We start from the raw sequence: 18980 nt of genomic DNA, 5'->3' as shown, positions 1-18980 counted from the left end.
AAACATTTTCTGCTTGCTTTTGGAACCGCCTTTTCGAACTGTCGCCTGGCAACCTCTCAGCCAATAGAATGAAAGTGCTGTACTGGGTGCATTCGTTTCCTTCTAGCGGGTATGCCTGTGTGGCTACTATCGATTGTAGCAACCTGCGCTAGTCACTGGATGTAGGGAGAAGCTTTGACGTCAGCTTTCTGCTCCAAGTTGCACTAAACATCCGCCAGCAGTGACACTGATCGCTAACAGCTACTGATCGCTAATAGCTACTGATCGCTAATAGCTACTGATCTTAGGCAGGAGTTTGTTCACCCAACCAACCATATCCAGTGGCTAGCACAGGTTGCTACAATCAACAGAAGCCACGCAGGCATACCTGCTAGAAGGAAACAAACGCACCCAGTACAACACTTTCATTCTATTGGCTGAGAGGTTGCCAAGCGACAGTTCGAAAAGGCGGTTCCAAAAGCAAGCAGAAAATGTTTTGTAAGCAAGCAGAGAGTTCTGCAAGAGCGTGAGGAGAAAGATTTGAGTAAACATTACAAGTTTTGAGAAGAAATACATGAAGTCCTGCTTTCAAAATAAAAATGTAAACAAAAGTATTAAAAGTTTTGAGAACAAAAGACATGAAATCCTGCTTTCAGACTGAAAATGTGAGCTCTCGAATTATGGCAGAAAAATTCCCCCATAGTTAACTTAGAAATACCCATCAGCTGATACTCTGAAGGGATTTGATAAATCACCCTCTAATTCAGTAAAAATGTCAGTACAATAGCATTTTGTAGATGTTTTTTGCTGGAGATTTATAATGATTAATTTGAGCTAACATCACTATGCTAATAACTATGAGTTCAGCTTTGTTGGACAGGGTAGTAACTAGTTACATTTACTCAATTACATTTACTTGAATAACATTTTTGAAAAAATGTATGAAATTTTTCTGTTGCTTAAAATGAATTTCAGGGATGAAGCAGGTTTGGCTCAGAGAGAGGCTGCCTGCTAAACATTTGTGTTGTGCTGCATCTCATCTTTGCAGTGACATGTAAAAAGGGCCGGTTAAAGTGGGCTGCCTTAGCTAATCAATTGGCTATATGAGATCTGCTTATGTCAGCTGATGGGCGACGTAAAAAGCCATTTCTTTTCAGGGACCGCATTACATATTCCTTCTGTGACACCAGATAGAGTGCAGGCACACAAATGGAAGTAAAGATGCATAAAAATATGTATCTGCCACGATATGAGAGTCCTGAACGACTCATAGCTTATATTATAGATATATAAATTAACACAGTAAAAACTACAGCACCACAAAGCAAACATTACGGATTGAACCCCACAATTAAAAGCACACACAGAGGAATTATTGATGCTGGAAGTTAACATAGTCACACATTTTTTGTAGTTTTTACAAGATTTGTCGTGTTTCAGGAGCTGCTGACTGTAAAATGTGCCTCCACTTCAGCCGTCAAGTTTAAGCTAAAGTCTCTATTTGCACTCATTATACTGTAGCTTCCCAGGAGGTTTCAGAGCTTTATTTAGCTGTCTCATTCACAATGTTGCCATTTTGGTTCACTACCACTCTTCTCACTGCATTCGCTCCTGCAGACACCTCTCCTCTTTTAAAGCATATTTTCTGCCTGTGACAAATTGTCTTCAATGCTCAGAAACCGGCTGAAATAAGAAAGTCTATTCCTTTACCAGACTCAATATGGTTGGCGTTTGTGAAAATGGCTTTTTGTGCTCTTCTGTCAAACATCTATAACATGGAGGGTTGCACTTCCAGCGGAGTGTGTTAAGTATAACTCCCGGGTTTCGTAATGAACTGTCAGTCTGTCTGCGATGTTCCTCACCTTTCATGTAGCGAAAGCAGGAAAATGTGAACAGGATAATGTCAAATAAGATTCAGTGCAACAAAGATATACTGTAAAAAGTCAACAGTAAAACTGAAAAAAGAGAATGTTAATTGGTCAATGGAGTTCATTGAACTAATTTTGTTTACATTTGTTTACCATAACAAATTAACTTAATAAATTAACTTAGATAAGCTTAATTTGATTAGTTTTTACCAGTTAATGCATTCTGCAGCAGTGCATTATGGCCAATGTAAATAGAACAGAAACTCGGAAATATTCTAGAAAAAACAAGGACATTTCTGCACTCCAAAAGTCAGAAAAAAACTCAGAAATTTTGAGATCTGTCTCAGAAATTTTCTAGAAAAAAAACAAAGAAATTTCTGAGCTCCAAAAGTTGAACATTTGTTGGAAAAGTTCAGATATTTTAAGATTAGTCTCAGAATTGTTCTAGAAAAAAACAAGAAAATGTCTGAGCTCCAAAAGTCAGAGAAAACTCAGATATTTTGAGATTAGTCTCAGAAATTTTCTAGAAAAGCCAAGGAAATTTCAGAGTTTCAAAAGTCAAACATTTTCAAGTTTTGAAACTCAGAAAATTTCCATGTTTTTTGGCAGGAATTTGCTCCTATTTTTTTCCACATCTACAATCAAAAGAATCAATCAAATTTTATTTGTATAGCCCATTTCAGCAGCAAGGCATTTCAAAGTGCTTTACATAATTAAAATAAAATAAAAATAAAAACAGCATGTGACATTGAGAAAGAGAAAGACGACCCTAATACGACATCGTAGCATTCCCTTTCTTTAGCTTACATTCTTCTTTTTTTGCATGTGAAACTTTTTAACCTTATGACCAGATAGAGCCATACAGGGTTAGAGGGTTTTTTATTCTTTTGTGGGAAAGGATCATTTCTTTGCAGTATAAATGAATAATTTTAGCAACATTTATGCCATGTTGAATTTTACCAGCCTTCCCTTCATGGTTAGAGGAACCAAACCAGACATTAAACCATTAACTCTAATATATTATTTATCAGTAACTGTTTATGCACTGTGTAAAGTGCATTAACACTTTTGGTAAAACAAACCACCAGAAACTGCTTTACTGAACCGAAACCAAACAGCCGTTTTTCATTGTTGAAGCATTTCAACGAAGATGCAAATACCGATAATGTGTAATTAAATGAAAATTAAAGAGTTAGTTAGTCATGTTTGTTCTAGTTGCCTGTTCTGCTCTTTAAAATGAGCAGAACAGGTCATGTCAACTCATCTCAAATGAGATGAGTCATTACTTCATCTCATTTTAATGGGCTGTATTAGACATGTTTTGTCCCTACTGTTTGTTTTTTTGCCTCCTACTGAGTGACCCAAAAGAAAACAGGAAAAGTAGTTTATATAGATGCACATGTGGATGGAAAATATTTCTGGTTCACGCGACACTAAGATATAAAAACCTGACAGGACAGAGAAACCGCCCTGAGGAGCAGAGCAGTAAACACATTTAAAAATCCTAAAGGAGGATTTTATATAGTGTTTGCTCTCCTACTGTTAGTAACTGTTGGATCACATGGAAATGTTTTCACTGTAGTCAAGTTTTTAGCTTGCAGGAATTTGTTTTTCAGCCCATTTTTATAACAGATTAACTCTTTTTACATGACTGTTTATAGCTAACGTATCCAAACTGCTGTGTGCCCCACAACCTTATTTGTCTCAGTAGCAGGTGTGATATGAGGCTTTTGATTTGCTTTATAATTGCATAATAGCAGAACAGAAAGCCGAGGATGAGGAAGAGGAGCAGGAAACGGGGAAACCTGGCTGTAGGAGGAAGATGGAGTACGTGTGAATAATCTATGCATGAGGACGCCTCAAACACAGAGCTTCCTTTTTCTCAGTCAGATTTATAGATGAAGTTTGATGCGAGGTTCACGACCTGCTGGACTGGATTTTATTGCAATAATAAATACAAATGGGTGACATTAAATTCATGTTTGAATTTACCACTAAATCTAATATTTATTTAAGTTATTGGTATTTCTGACAGTTAATGATTAATCAAATAAAAAGGGCATTTTCTGTACCTTTTCACTTATAACCAGGATTCTGCAGTAACTAGTTACATTTACTCAATTATATTTACTTGAGTAACTTTTTTTGAGAAAAAACAAAAAACTTTTAGGAGTATTTTTACTGTGCTGTACTTTTTACTTTTACTGAAGTGTTTCTACTCTTGAGTAAAATTTCTGGATTTTCTGCCCACTGAATGAAAAACAAACATGTTTTAACCAAAAACTCACCAGACTTGATTTTACATGAATTATTGTCATTTTCATCCTTAAAATACCAAAATTTCCACATAAATTTATGTTTCGGTCCGTCTGTTGATGTAATTTTAAAAAATTAAATGATTCATAATTTGGTCCATTACTCTGTACTTCAGTAGACATTTTACTAAATACCTTTTACTCTTACTTGAATCATTTCTTGGACGGCTACTTTTTACTTTTACTTCAGTAAAAATATGTTGAAGTAGTGCTACTTTTACTTGGTGATATTTTTAGGTACTCTACCCACTTCTGCTTATAACAAGTCATTTTTCTAATCTTATAAGTGAAATAATCTGCCAGTAGAACTGGTACTTTTTATACTTAATTGACTTAAAAGTCTTACGATTGGCTTTGTCTTATTTCAAGCATTCTAAGATATTTGCAGCAGAAAGTAGACCAGAAAAGATTTTGTGTTTTTACAGTGCAGATTTGTTGATCAGCAGCCTTGGTTTCTTTTAATGTGAATTTATCCACAAAAGTAGGAAAATGCCCTGAAATTTTACCTATTTTGTCCCAAACTGTATTTTTATTGATTATGTGACACAACAAAACAAAAAGACTTTGTGTTTTTGCATTGTGCCAACACTTATCTTGCTAACCCTTTCATGTTATTAACATAACGTGCTCATTTAGGATGTAGGTCAGCTGATTGTTCGCAGCCTTCTGATGCGATTAGGAGCTTCTCTTCCTGTAGAAGTCGTATTTACCTCTCTGGACAGCATCTCTGAGTTGTTTCCCTCCGTCTGTGTGGCGACTGGACCTCTTCTCACCGTTACCGTGAGGAGGAAACATCTTGGCTTAACGAGAGCTCCTGTGCTCTTGTCTCCCCCGCTCCGCGCTATGTGGCAGCAGATTCCTCCCAGAATAAGCTCCCTGCATGAAAGCTGCCCCGAGGCTACAAAACAAATAAACTGGATGGCATAGTATGAGGCTGGAACAGCGACAACACAACAGCGACAATTCCTCTGCAATTACCGGCTCGGCGGTGGAGGTTATAAATTAGCTGTAATCGTGGTTATAATAAGCACCTCCAGCTGTTTAAGGCATGAAGCAGATTGGTTGTGATTAAACATAGTTTTATCTCCTCGCCTCCACATCTGCTGAGAGTGAAAACAATGGAGATAAATACATGGTTAAAGGCGAACATCCTCTTCCTCATTTGGCATTCAGGGAGCCTGGAAGTCACATTTAGCAGTGCTGTGAACTGATTAAGAAATTTAATCAGATTAAACACATTCTTATGGAAAAGGATCAGAACCACTGGGGAAAAAAGAATTATGACTTTTATTCTCAGGATTATATGAAGGCTTATTAAAGCCGTTTGTAGCAAGAAAATACAAACTCAGACATTTTGAGATTAATCTCTGAAATTTTATGGAAGAAATACAAAAATTTCACATTTGCAAAAGTCAAAAACTTTTGAAGATTAATGTCAAAATTAATTTAATCTAGCAAATTTTTGACTTTTTGTGTTTTTTCTGTTGAACATTTCTTAAGGATCATTTCAAATTTTCCAGTTTTTTTTATAGAAAATTCTCAAATTGATATAAAAATTTCAAAATTGTTTTAATAGAAAACTTTTTAAATTAATTGATTAATTTTAGAAATTCCACAGTATTTTTTTTCTAGTTAATTTTTGACTTTATAAACTTTTTTCTAGAATATTTCTAAGATTAATCTCAAAATTTCTGTTTTTCTAGCAATTTTTTTTACTTTTCAATCTTAGAAAATTTCTGTTTTTTCTAGAATATTTGAGCTTTTTCCAGTAAATATTTTTATTTTTGAAACTTTGAAATTTCCTTGTTTTTTTTCTAGAAAATTTCTGAGATTAAGTTTTTTTCCAGCAAACTTTCAACTTTTTTTCCAGCAAACTTTCCACTTTTCAAACTCAGAAATTTCCAAGATTTTTTTGAAGAAAATAAATAAATAAATAAATAAATTCTGAGATTAATCTCAAAATTTCCCTGTTTTTCTGGCAAATTTACAGTTGATCAAACTCAGAAATTTACAAGTTTTATAGAAAATCTTTTAGATTAATGTCAAAATGTTTGATTTTTTCTTCCAAATTGTTGATTTCTGGAGCTCAGAAATGTTCTTGTTTCTTCTAAAAAAGAAAAATGTCTGAGGTGTTTGGTGGAAATTTCCTCCTTTTTCTATCCATATTGGTCATAATACGCCATCACAGAATTCTGACTTTAATCTCACAAAACATTTTGTTTCGTGTCAAGGAAGCATAATTGGTCACCTTTAAGCTTTTTAGATTAACGCATTACAGGTGACAGCGGTAATATTTAATTCCTCATATCATAAATTGCTCAGTCACGCTTCACAAATAATAACCTCCAGAAGTAGTTGAGCTCATGAGGTTGTTTTTATTGATGCAGGTTTATTGGAATCGCTGTTTAGATCTCTTTTTAAAAGGGAGAGTGATGGTTTGAAGACGGACCCTGAGGTTAGATAAGGTGCCAGGGGACATTCAATGGAGATGAAAACATTCAGATAATACAAGCTTGCACTTTTGTTTGCAGCCGTGTCCAGGCGACCGCACAAAAACAGCTCCTACAGTCACCGATGACTAGACAAGAGCTGATGCCCACTCTGTCGTTAATGTGCACAAGCAGCAGGCCTTGTATTCACAATCGAATAAAGTGACAACTGGTTATTAAACAGGGGTCTGTGAAGCTCGGGAGCAGAGGAGAAAACAAACAGTGCTGTCCTGAGACAACATGAGGCACTGACGAGAAAGTGGAGGAGCAGATGAGAAACATTTGATTTCCAAAAAGCACGATGGAGCATTTGAGTTTTTAAAAGAAAATATAACAGAAGAGCAAAGATTTAGCACTGAAAGCTGCAAGAAAAATGTATTTAAAAAATAAAAGTACACAGCAAAAGGAATGGATGGCTGAGAAAACAACCTGAATTAAACAGATTCAAATAGAGTTCATGCAGGCTAATGGTGGTCTTTGTTTCTATAGTTACATTAACTTTTAATGCAACTTTGCTGACACTAAATATTGCATTAAGTCAATTATGATGGCATAAAATATGTTTGTTGCAAATTCTCAGGTAAATATGAAATATTTTCTTGTTTTTTTATGTTTTTCAAAAGAACTGTGCTAAAAATAATCATCCACTAGGCAGAAAAAATAAAGATTTTATATTGAAGTGAGTAAGTTTATTGGGTCAGATGAGAGAATCCAAAACACCTGCAAAGACGTAGGATGGCAGTTTTATTTCTGGGGAATTTCAGGTCTTCTCTGCTTTAGCCTTAATTATTCTGTCACTTCACAGCTTTTTATTATTGCCGACACTAAAACAAAGAAATAAAAGCCTAATTTTCCAGCTCTGAAACGATTGTCGCCGTAGCTCTCTGTTGCTAAGAAACATCTTTGTGTCGATTCAGGATCCAGCTTGGTATCTGACATATTCAGCTCGAATTAAACCTCCTGCAAATCCCTGCCGTCCAAAAGTTAAATATGACCTTCTAATCAGCAGCAGATAATGCAGAACAGAGATGGGAAGTGATAATACGCAGGTTGTGAGTGATTCCAAGTATTTTTCACATGTAATCAAATCATAGGCAGTAACTGATGTAGAGTGCTTCTATATATAGAGAGGAAGGTTGTGAAGCATGTCTGAAGGAACTGATTGTGTTATATTTATGATATATAACAATTTGAATCACAAGTAATCAGTGCAAAACTAAATATTTCATGGATTTTAACTCGCTCCACCAGAAATAGACTGAAAAATAAATAATCGTTTAAGTGAACTCACTGTTTTGCTGGTAAATGTCCTGAAGGATCTGCTGAAAACTCAAGTGGAAACTCCTCTCCTTGTCAGCTGCAGCTCCACGGCTCTTAAAGGCTCAGACAGAGGGAGAAAGCCTGGAAGACTGTCTGCTGGGATTAAAATACCCACACAGCCACAGAAAGTAACAAAGTTAGACTGTCTGGAAACCTCACACACTGCAAAAGCACAAAATCCTAACAAAATCTGCAAAAACACAAAACCCTACCAAGTATGTTTGGTCTGGTTTCTACTGCAAATATCTTAGTACACTTTAAGACAGAACTAATTAACAAGCAACTTTTAAGTAATTAACAGGAACTTGTTTTAAGTCAATAATTCCTTAACATTGATGAAAAAGTGAGATTATTTCACTAACATGGGAAAAAATCTCTCACTATAAGTGACATGAATGACTTGAAACAAGCTTCTATATCTTACTGGGAAATTTGTTTTATTAATTTTGTATTACTTCAAGTGTACTAAGGAATTTGCACTGGAAACTATGTAAAAATACTAGGTAGGATTTAGTGTTTTGCAGTGTTATGCCTTGTTGCCTTGCTACAAGAAGCAAGGAGCACCTGTTTTGAAAAAAAATTATAATTTTCTATTTTATTATGAAACAGAATATAAAAATGACTTCATGGTGCCTTTGGGTTCAATAAAGTATTTTTTAAAAATTGAATCGAATTAATAATTAGTGGAAAAATATTTATGGACATTAAGGCAATACAACCCTTTTATGATTTTACATGTTTTGTTTAGTTTTTATAGAAATAGAATAGCAATATTCTTTGCTGTCCTACAGTGGAGAAATTCAGGTGCAACATAAAACCTTTGGAATGTAAAGTCACAAATCAGCAGGCACTGCCCGTTACCTAGCAACCTCCTGGAAGCCCAGTCTGTTACCTAGCAACCTGATTGAAGCCCAGCCTGTTACCTAGCAACCCCAGCGGAACTCCACCATAATCGGTTTTGTTTCTTATTTAACCCGTTAAATAAAGAGAAAATTACTAGAGGCTGTTCTAAATACAAACACACAAAATCAAAACACAAAAATACAAATTAATCAAACACAAAATCAGCAGTGCATTATACAATGGCTGCTGGAAAAGAGAAGTGTTTTGTTGTTGACTTACTGTTCAGAAACCACTTGCTACATTCTTGCTGGTTGTGCAGGAGGCTCCACTTCCACTTTTCATTGCATCTGTTTGCAGCCATTTTCACGTATGAGTGTAAACATTGACGTAGGGGGCCTAGCCAGGAGATTATTTGGATTTAAAATGACAGGAGCCCCTAAAACAGCTCATTCTGAAAGGCGCTCATATTAGGCAGACTAAAATCTCACTATCTGTGAAAAAAAATTAAATAGATTAAGATAGCCCTTAAACCTATCTTAATCTGTTCAAGAAAGCATGATATGTGACCTTTAAAACATCAGCCTTTATCTAATTAATCTATATAATGTTTGTCTAGGTGATGGAGTTAGTGAAATGTACTGACTTTTCAATAATATCCTAACTTATTGAATCCTATATGAAAGGGTTAATAATATTGATACTGAGGTGGATTATGTTGAAGTATAACTTCCAGAACTGACGACACAAATCTCAGAAAATATCAGTGAAACAACCTGAAAATGGAAACTCCTTCAGTGTCGTTGAACCGCCATACTTTGACCTTTAAAGGATTAAAAAACGATTCACTGACCCTCACATTAAGTGTTACTTTATGCATCATTCAGCTCTTCTCCTGAAAGGTTCACTTCTTTTCTTTAAGTCCTCGGCTTGGGGGAAAACCGTTTGGTCCTCTGAGAGTCTGCAGCATCCATTTTCATTACGCACCCCATGCGGCACTTTGTCCTTTAAAGCATCAGAGCGGCCATTCATGAGCTCTCTTTATGGCCGCCCAGAGAGACCGTCAAGCCCTCCGTCCTCACTTACAGGCTTGGACAACCGCAGGGTGGCAACACTCTGTCATCATCACTCCTGTCAATCTGGAAGCAAAAATGCTCAGCCAACACTCTGAAGCTTACATTTATAGGTCACACATTCTCATCTTAGCAAACGTATACTCTGAAACCAGTTAAATGATCTGTTTTACGTCATGTTGATATAAAAAACAACCCTGGACTGGAGTAATTTTGGTGATGATGTTGTAACTCTCTAACACTTCAGAAAAGGAATAAGACATCCTGTTCTGGCAGAAACCAATTACAGGATCATCTGAGAGCGCAGCACTGATTTAAATGACGGTGTATTAGGGGCATTGTAGATATGAAAAAAAGAAAAAGAATTTGGTAACACTTTATTTAATGGGGAGTGCATAAGACTGACATGAAACTGTCAAAAACATGACGTAACACCTGTCATGAAGATGAATGTTTACAACTGTTGTCATGAAGTGTCATTTGATAAATAATGACACATTTGATGCAAAGCTGCAATAAAACTTGTATTAAAAGTTAATTAAAATGGTCAACTTTGCATTATATGTGTAATTATTTACCAAATGACACTTCATGACAACAGTTGTAAACATTTATAAAGGTGTTATGTCACGTTTATGACAATGTCATGTCAGTCTTATGCACACCCCATCAAATAAAGTGTTACCAAGAATTTCTCTAGAAAAACAAGGACATTTCTGAGTTTGAAAAGTGTCAAAGATAAAAAAAAACAAAAAAACAAAAAAAAACAAACAAACTTGGAACTTCATTTGCCAAGTTGCAAATGCTTTACTTTTGAAACTCTTCAACAAGGAGCTTGTTTTAAGTGGAGAGTTCCTCAATATAAAGTGAGAAATTATGAACAAATTCTTAGAACAAATAAATGTGTGGATGTGCCAAAACTTTCTCCAGCTGAACAAACAAAAATGAAGTATTATCTTCGGACCCAAAGAGGAACAATATAGAGTCAATGCCAAGCTTCTGTTATTACAGCTGGAAACTAGAGATCAGGCACAAGATCTGGGAGTAATGATGGACTCTGACCAGAACCTTCAGAGCCACATAAAGATGGTTACAACGTCAGCCTTCTATCACCTGAAGAACATTTCCAGGATTACAGGACAATTGTAGACATTGTTACAGCAAGAGCTAGAGAAACTCATCCATGGGTTTATCTTTAGTCGCATTGATTACTGCAACAATATCTTCACAGGTCTGACTAAAAAATAAATCTGATCCAGAACGCTGCTGCTGGAGTTCTGACTAAAACCAGGAAGTTAAAGCTCATCACCCCAGTTCTAAAGTCCTTTACTGGCTCCCTGTAGCTCAGAGAACAGAGCTTTAACAGTTTAACCAGTAAGTTAAACTGTTAACTTACTGGTTAACAATTTATCAAGGTTGTTGTCATGGCAACCTTCCAGACCTCTCAAGTCTTCTGGTTCTGCTCTGCATCCCCAGAACCAGAAACAAACATGGAGAAGCGGCGTTCAGCTTCTATGCACCACAAATCTGGAACAAACGTCCTGAAAACTGCAAAACAGCCGAAACACTGATTTCCTTTACATCAGGACTACAAACCCATCAGTTTAGAGCTGCTTTTGAAACATTATAAATGAAACTTTGATCAACAATCTGATGTTTATGGATGGCAAAATGTTTCAATTGTTGATTTTTGTGTTTTTATGATGTAAAGCATTGTAGCTGCAATGTGCTATACAAGTCAAATTTGATTTGAAAATTATTTCACTTATAAAAATTAATTTTTCCCATGTTACAACTAAGATAATCTGCCAGTGGAACTAGAACTTTTTCATCAATAGTAAGGAATTATTTACTTAAATCAAGCTTCTAGAGATTTATGAAAAGTTACGTATTAGTTTCGTCTTACTTCAATTGTACTTTACTCCTATAATCATGACGATATTTTAAACTAAACAAATACTTGGTAAATTCTGTTTTTTTGCTGTGTATGAGCTAAAAGAAACAGCTGTACATTTAGAAAATCATCCCAAGAATTCACATTTGTAGATATTTCTCATGTTTATTTGAAAAAGTCATAATACGTTCCCATAAAGCCTGCGGACACACCTGAGATCAGAAAATGACGCGCTGCATGCTGAAGGAGAAAATCTGGGATTGTTTATGCTGACAGATGGAGATGCCTGATGGTCTGCAGTTACAGATTTATCAGAAGCAAAAGGAACAAAAGAAAATTGAATAAAGAAACAACAAAAACACCAGATAATGCCGCCTTTACCACTCCTTTCTGCTCTGCTTTGTTTGCAGCAGCTGTGATGCCAATATTAACTTTACTGTTTTACAAAGTGAATTTTTATCTGTTATTTTCTACAAAGGTGTGAAAATTCTCTAGTTAAAATAATGATTTAAAAAAAACAGTCAGTAGCAGACTGAAATACTACCATTAAAATGTCTTTTTTGTTTTGATATTTTGATTTGAGCCAGTGCATTCAGCAGATCGTCACCTTATTGATTTTGCTCGTTTTATTTGTATTTTGTGCGAAACCTTTTTGCAAAAGTTTTTTTTTTTTTTTTTTTTTTTACAAAACACCTCTCTGACTCAACAGGTGGTGCAAAAATTAACCAAGTCTGCCATTTAGCTTCGTCCTCTCGTGTGACGTGAGGAAAAGATTAACGAGTAATAACCTCTCCAATCAAACGCTGACGGTGTCCTACTGTCAACATCAGCAGCCAAATGTGAGAGAAATACATGCATGTGTGCATGGTTTCCATGGAAACTGAAACTTTAACTGGAAACAGTGGCATGCACCTCTGTAGACGCCATTCGTGCTATTTCTGTCCATCGCAGTGTGCCAGATCAGATGCAGACTGAGGAATCCTCATCGCATGTATTTCATGTAAATACAGGAAACAAAAAAGTGAGACAGTATGAATAATGACTGTTATTACAAAAGGATAACTTCCTGTTCCAGTGAACTGGATGGTCAACCATCAGTAGCTGCGTTTTCATTCACCACATACTTGCACAATTTGACATTCTGAGAATAAATTTGCTTAATAGAAACTCACCAATTTCATAAAAAGCTCTCGTTGACTACTAAAATGTTTTGAAGCTAGAATGAGGTGGGATTTTTCCAACCGTATTTAAATTGATTTATTTTGCAAAACTGCAACAGAAACACTTTTTTTTTATTTTATTTTTTTTACAATATACGAGTCACATGATCAATAACTAGATGTTACCTCTGGTGGAAATCACGAAAAAGAAGACGACAAGAAGTTATTTTTATCACGTGATAAAACTTATTCACGTGATTTAATCGCATTTCTCATTTAATGGAAATTGTAAAATTGTGGGGTTTTTTACATTACCAGAATATTGACAAAATTTTGCTCAAATTGGAAATGGAACAGTATCTTCTGATAATTTAGTTGGGCAAAACTTTATTTGAAGGGGTGTGAATAAGACTGACATGACATGAAAGATTTCTCATGAAGCATTATGTATGCACTAAAGGTCCATTAAAAGTGTAAACTTTGCACTATTTGGTCAGTAATGACCCTTTTAATGCAAAGTTCAACTAGAATTTGCATAAAAGGTCCATTAAAAGTGTCATTATTTACCGAATGACGCTTCATGACAACAGTCGTAAACATTCATAAAGCCTCCTTCATGTTCATGATGGTTGTTATGTTTATGACTCCGTCATGTCAGTCTTATCCACACCCCTTCAAATAAAGTGTTACCTTTAGTTGTAATGGTAGGAATCAGAGTAACACTCATGTCAATTTATCTATTAAACACTTTAAAAACAGCTGTAAACTGCTTCAAAATGCTGTATTGTACTCTTAAAACCACAGATAAAAAAAAGTCTAAGAATAAAACACAATAAATTAAACAGGAAAGGTAGATTACAATACTACTTACATAAATGCGAAAGAATAAAAGTGAGTTTTAGGGAGTGATTTGAAGTGTGGGCAGATCTACTTTTCTGATCAAAAATATATGGTGCAGCCATTTCGCTTCCAAATATGTGAGGAACTAATTGTGCACTGCGACGTTCTGTGGGGAAACTTTAAAAAGTGACACCAAAACAGAACAGAGGGACCTCCCAGCAGTCACTAAACTCTGCTATTTGGGAACATTAAGCCTCCTCATGTAGCCACAGTACTGAACTACTCACATGAAATATCGTCTAACTTAATGTAAACATCAGATAAAAGAAAAGAATCATCTGTAGTCCAAATCCAGCTGATTCAACCAGCCCAAAATGCTGCACAGTATCACAACAGCTGCGGTTTTCTGGTGCATTTGAATGCATCTCAGATTATTCAAATATCAAAACAAGTCCACAGTTACTTTTTTACTTTCAGATGTCTGCACAGTCTTATAAACAGCAATAGTGAACATTTTCAAGTGCGTTTAGTCACATGTAATCCATATTTTATCAATCCAACCATTTAATCTCTCACCTTGTCCTTTACTAATAACAAATAATCAAACCAAATCTTTAGCCAGTATTATAGTATTAACATTTTTGTTTGTTACAAACAGACCAAAGTACCAAACCATTTAAACTACTGTAGTTTCAGACTATGAAACTACAGTAATGTACAATAAAATGTACATTAAATACACATGAGTTTGTCTTCATTTCCTTTTGTCACAACTCACTTGTATATTTCTGGATGGTCTGTTTATGTGTTTTGCATCAAAGGACGGACCAGAGGGTTTGTTTCCGTCCTACGGATGCCTGATTAAAAATGAATGCAATATTCTCAACTCCTTTATTCAATAACTGATTTTATAATAAAATAAACTGCTATTTTTCCACTTTAATGTCTGCCTTTTGCAGTGACGTGCGGTGAGGTTCATAGCTGGTGAGGCACCGATTTAATCATAATCGGATTTGCAAATCTAGACCCCTGCATGTTATTGTTTACATAATGAAATTTCGCACATGCGTACAATGCTGGAGGGCAAAAAGACTATTCTTTAAGTCTTTTTGCCCTGCCGCCGCTGCAGAATAATTCCGTTATCGCAATCAAACTTAGACATGTAGATATTATTAATTTCGTCCTGTGCTTAACAGCAAAGGGAGAAACCGTTAAAGTACAACTCAAAACCACGTCTTTCTCGCTCTCTGTATCAGCGCAGCTACTGTATGGCTAGCTCGCTGTTACTGTCTCTTACTCTGCGGTTGTGGAGTCACAATATCTGGGATCATGAGCGCCCCCAGCGATGAGGCACGAGAACTGCCTACCTCACCTCGAATCTGTTCTCTGCCGTTTCTGATCGCTCCTCAGCACACGAAACACGTTACACACACAGTTGGTGACAATAAAAACACAGTACATTAAATACATAAGCTAAATTATGGAAAATCAGTTCATACATTAAATGTTTTAACCATTTTATTGGTGACGTACAGGCAGGAGGAGCATGCTCTCATAGAACGGCAGTTAGCGAGATGTTGCGCTATCCCAGGTGAGTCTCAGCTCGCTGCTGCCTCACCTGCTTCGCTTCTGAGCATTTGAATGGGAAAATGCGAAAATTCGGCGATTTTGGAGAGAAAAAAAAAATCATCAGATTTGGTTAAATTAAATGAAAAATAGGTACTTTATAGTACAAACCACAGGGGGAAAATATCTTTATAAATGGTTTTAGTATTATATATTATTTTTCCATGAACGCACGTCAGTGGCCTTTTGTTTTTTTGCTGTCATTTATAAATCATTTATAAAGTTGAGTTGTTGTTTTTTTTTTTCACTTTTCTGGTGTCTTCCAACCTGGATTACAAAATGTCAATAATTCACCCACAGAAGCAGCCGTTACAGGGAGGCTGGCTGTTTTACATCGATTCAGGCCTGGTTCCCAGTTCAGTTTAATTTTAAACCAAGTGATTAATTTCCAGGCTCTCTGGGGGACAGACCTTCTTAGTGGGATCTCAGCTCCCAGGTTTCTGGGATGAATCGTAAATCATTCCTGCTCTCACGGTTAAACTCGAAACGTGACGCAGCCTTAGAGTTACTGACCAAACGCTGCAGAACCGGTTATAATACAGCAACTTCTCCCCGTGGTTTTAACTGAAGGCCAGAGAAGTAATTTACTTAACACCAGATTTTTTTCTGTTTTTGTTAAACCTATCCTGTCCTAAAAGCAACACATTAATGTGGAAGTGTCAAGAACGTCCTTGCAATACCTTTGCCAGACCAGTAGGAGGCAGGACTGGGAGATGTGGCTTAAAAATGTTAAAAATTATTTCCATTTTAATAGAATTTTTCCTCTCACTTTCTTTTCTAAAAACATTAATTAATATATTATAAATATTTTTCTAAAAGTTTATTTCAGTCGAGGGAGTATTAGGCCCAGGCTACGAAAATTTTAGGTTAATTTTACAAGAATATAGTTATATTAACAGAATAAAGATAAAATCTTAAAATGTAAGAAAAAAAGTTATTTTTTGAAAATAATATTTTCTCATAAACTGTATTTAATTTTATTCTAATATTATGATTTTATTCTGATAATATTAAGAATTTATTCTCATATTTTGATTTTTTTTGTCATATGACTTTATGTTTATATTAGTACAAATATATTATTATGAATATTATGACTTCATTTTAAAAGAAAAAAACCATCATGGAAACCCAAGGAATGTATTGGTAAAAAAAATTAAAAATCTATTTTTAAACTAATTTAATCTTCAAAAACCAATAAAATGGATTTATCACCCAGTGCCAGAATGACGTAATTTCAAACTAACATAAAAATACAACGATGGAATATTCTTAAATTTTTAGCTAATTTTAGCAAATTGCCGTTTTTTCACTGTTTATTTTAACTATGACAGTATATGCAGGATTTTTTGCAATTTCAAGAAAATCCTGTTCAGTAACTTCCTGTGAGCGCCACAGTCCTGTGTCTGTCAAGCAAAAACATCGATATCTTTCATGAAAACTCTGCCACAACAGTGTCTTTTGTAAAAGCTGCAGGTTATTTTCAGAGATAATACCTGCAGTCATTCAGGTATTTAAAACAAAGGGAATGGGGGTAGTTTATATCTTCATCCTCTGAAATCCTGCCTGAGATGAGCTCTTTGTTTCTGTGTGAACCTCGTCTTAAACATGGCGACATTTTGACCCGACTGCGCCACGTTTCCGAATGATATCAACCCCTGCAGCTGCTCTCTGCTTCACTTCGGCGAAGTATTCAGCTCACAGTCAGATTACAGCCATCATGCATGAATGGAGCCTCTTCCAAGCTGTTCACAGCTTCACATGTGATTTCTCTCTCTGCAGATATGCACTCCAGACCTGGTGGTTTTCCTGGCCTGCACCAACAGCCACCTGAAGGAGAGGCTGCAGAAAAGGGCGGAGCAGCAGGGGCGACCCGACGACAACCCGAAGGCCATCGACCGACGCCTGACCAACTTCAAGCAGAACACCATTCCTCTGGTCAAGTACTTCCAGGAGAGAGGCCTGATCGTCACGGTGAGGCTGCCGTTTACTGCATCTCTGCTTTTAAACCATTAAAACGGGAAAAAATGATTAAATATACAGGGCTGAAACTCACAATTATTTTAGGAATCGATAATTCTATCTATTCTGGTGATTAATCGATTATCACAACACTTAACTAAACAATTAATTGTTTATTTAGACAATTAATCAAATGTCCCTGTGATTAATCCAGGGAAATAATTTGCATGTTCTAAAGATTTTTCATTTATAAAATGAAAAATTTTGTAAAATGCAAACAAATGTATATTAGAAATACATTAAAAATGTCATTCAAGTCCTCTATTAGATGAGAAAATAAACATTTTATTGCCCAAAATGCAATAAAATAGCATTCCTTGAGTAAATTTGATCTGGATGAAGCTAAAACATTTTGACAGATACAGGCGCCTTTATCTTAAATGTAAAATGCATATTTATTTCATGTAGTTTTGGCTTAATTACTACATCAGCTAGAATTGTTCTGAAAACAAACAAAACATCTCCTTTTTCTAACTAAACTTCAAAACGGCACATAAAATGTCTGTTTAATGTGAACAAATTGTGTCCGTGACCTCAATAGTGGCGACTCAGTCCATCTAAAATCTATATTTTTGAGTTTAATTCACAATGAATCAATTATTTCAGACAAACTCTACATCCAAGAAGCTGATAATGACGCCAGTAATGAATCAGCCTCGGTAGAATATAAATGTCTGTATCTCATCTTCAGGCAAATTTAGACTCATTTGACGCCAATCTGATAAAAACGTCATCGACATTAGAGGAACAGCCTGAGCATAAATGCCAGCTGGAAATTAGAAATCCATTTAATTGTTTATCAGATATGCGACTGTTTTGTAGAATAGGTCAGCATTGTCATCCTGCGTGAGGAGAAGGGCGACACTTGCAGATCGCTACGTTTTGGTAGCATAACAAAAAACATTACTTACACACGACAAGATAAATAACAGCAGGGACACGTGAGAAGGTCGCCTGAGCTGGACGCCTCTGGGATCCCCGTCGCCGTTCGAGGTTTGGTGCAGAAGCACATCGACCAAATCTCAATCTGCGCCCGCTGAGCGCTAATAGGAGAAGTGAGCTCGTGCAGCACTGAGGCTCTGGTGGGAGTCTCATCGATCTGTCCGCGTCTCGGGGCGACCGGATCTCCCTCCGAGAATACTGAACGACTCCTCCAACTCAGCTTGCATGGTTGAGTTTGAAAAGTGCATCACAATCTGCAGTGGATAACACATTAATGTTGAGTTCTGTCTGCAACAACTGAAAATCTGAAATCTGTTTGATTCAAGGAAGTCAAAATATTTTTGTTTTGTTGGTGATAACTGATTTTTTCAATGGTTAAGTTTATCGTAGGCACACAAGTGTAGCTCATTCTGGTTAGAGCTAAGATAACAGCTCAGTTTTTTTTTTAAATGGGGTTATGTGGGGCGGGAATGGGTTGTCAGTATCTTGTCTGCAGTGCATAGTTGACTGAATGCATACAGCATATCAGTACGAGTTCAACACATTCTGATAAATTAAATCGTCTGCACTGTTATACAAGCAGGATGAGAAAGAAAGAAAGAAGGAAAGAAA

The 18980-nt window shown here is 35.9% G+C and overlaps 1 protein-coding gene across 1 annotated transcript in view; it reads left to right on the top strand.

Moving 5' to 3' along the window:
- LOC106937734 (adenylate kinase isoenzyme 5) overlaps positions 1-18980 on the top strand; it is a gene marked incomplete at its 5' end in the record, with an annotated part of 82111 nt that overhangs the window by 13886 nt on the left and 49245 nt on the right. Inside the window, one exon of the mRNA XM_015019391.1 lies at positions 17187-17378. Coding sequence (XP_014874877.1) covers positions 17187-17378 — 192 coding nt within the window. The remainder of the gene's footprint in view (positions 1-17186; positions 17379-18980) is intronic.

The sequence above is a fragment of the Poecilia latipinna genome, unplaced genomic scaffold (assembly GCF_001443285.1).
Source record: "Poecilia latipinna isolate Pla-1442-1.1 unplaced genomic scaffold, P_latipinna-1.0 Scaffold2427, whole genome shotgun sequence".
In the NCBI taxonomy this organism is placed as follows: domain Eukaryota; kingdom Metazoa; phylum Chordata; class Actinopteri; order Cyprinodontiformes; family Poeciliidae; genus Poecilia; species Poecilia latipinna.
Note: the sequence above shows the minus strand (reverse complement) of the source record. Positions and strands in the feature narration are given on the sequence as shown.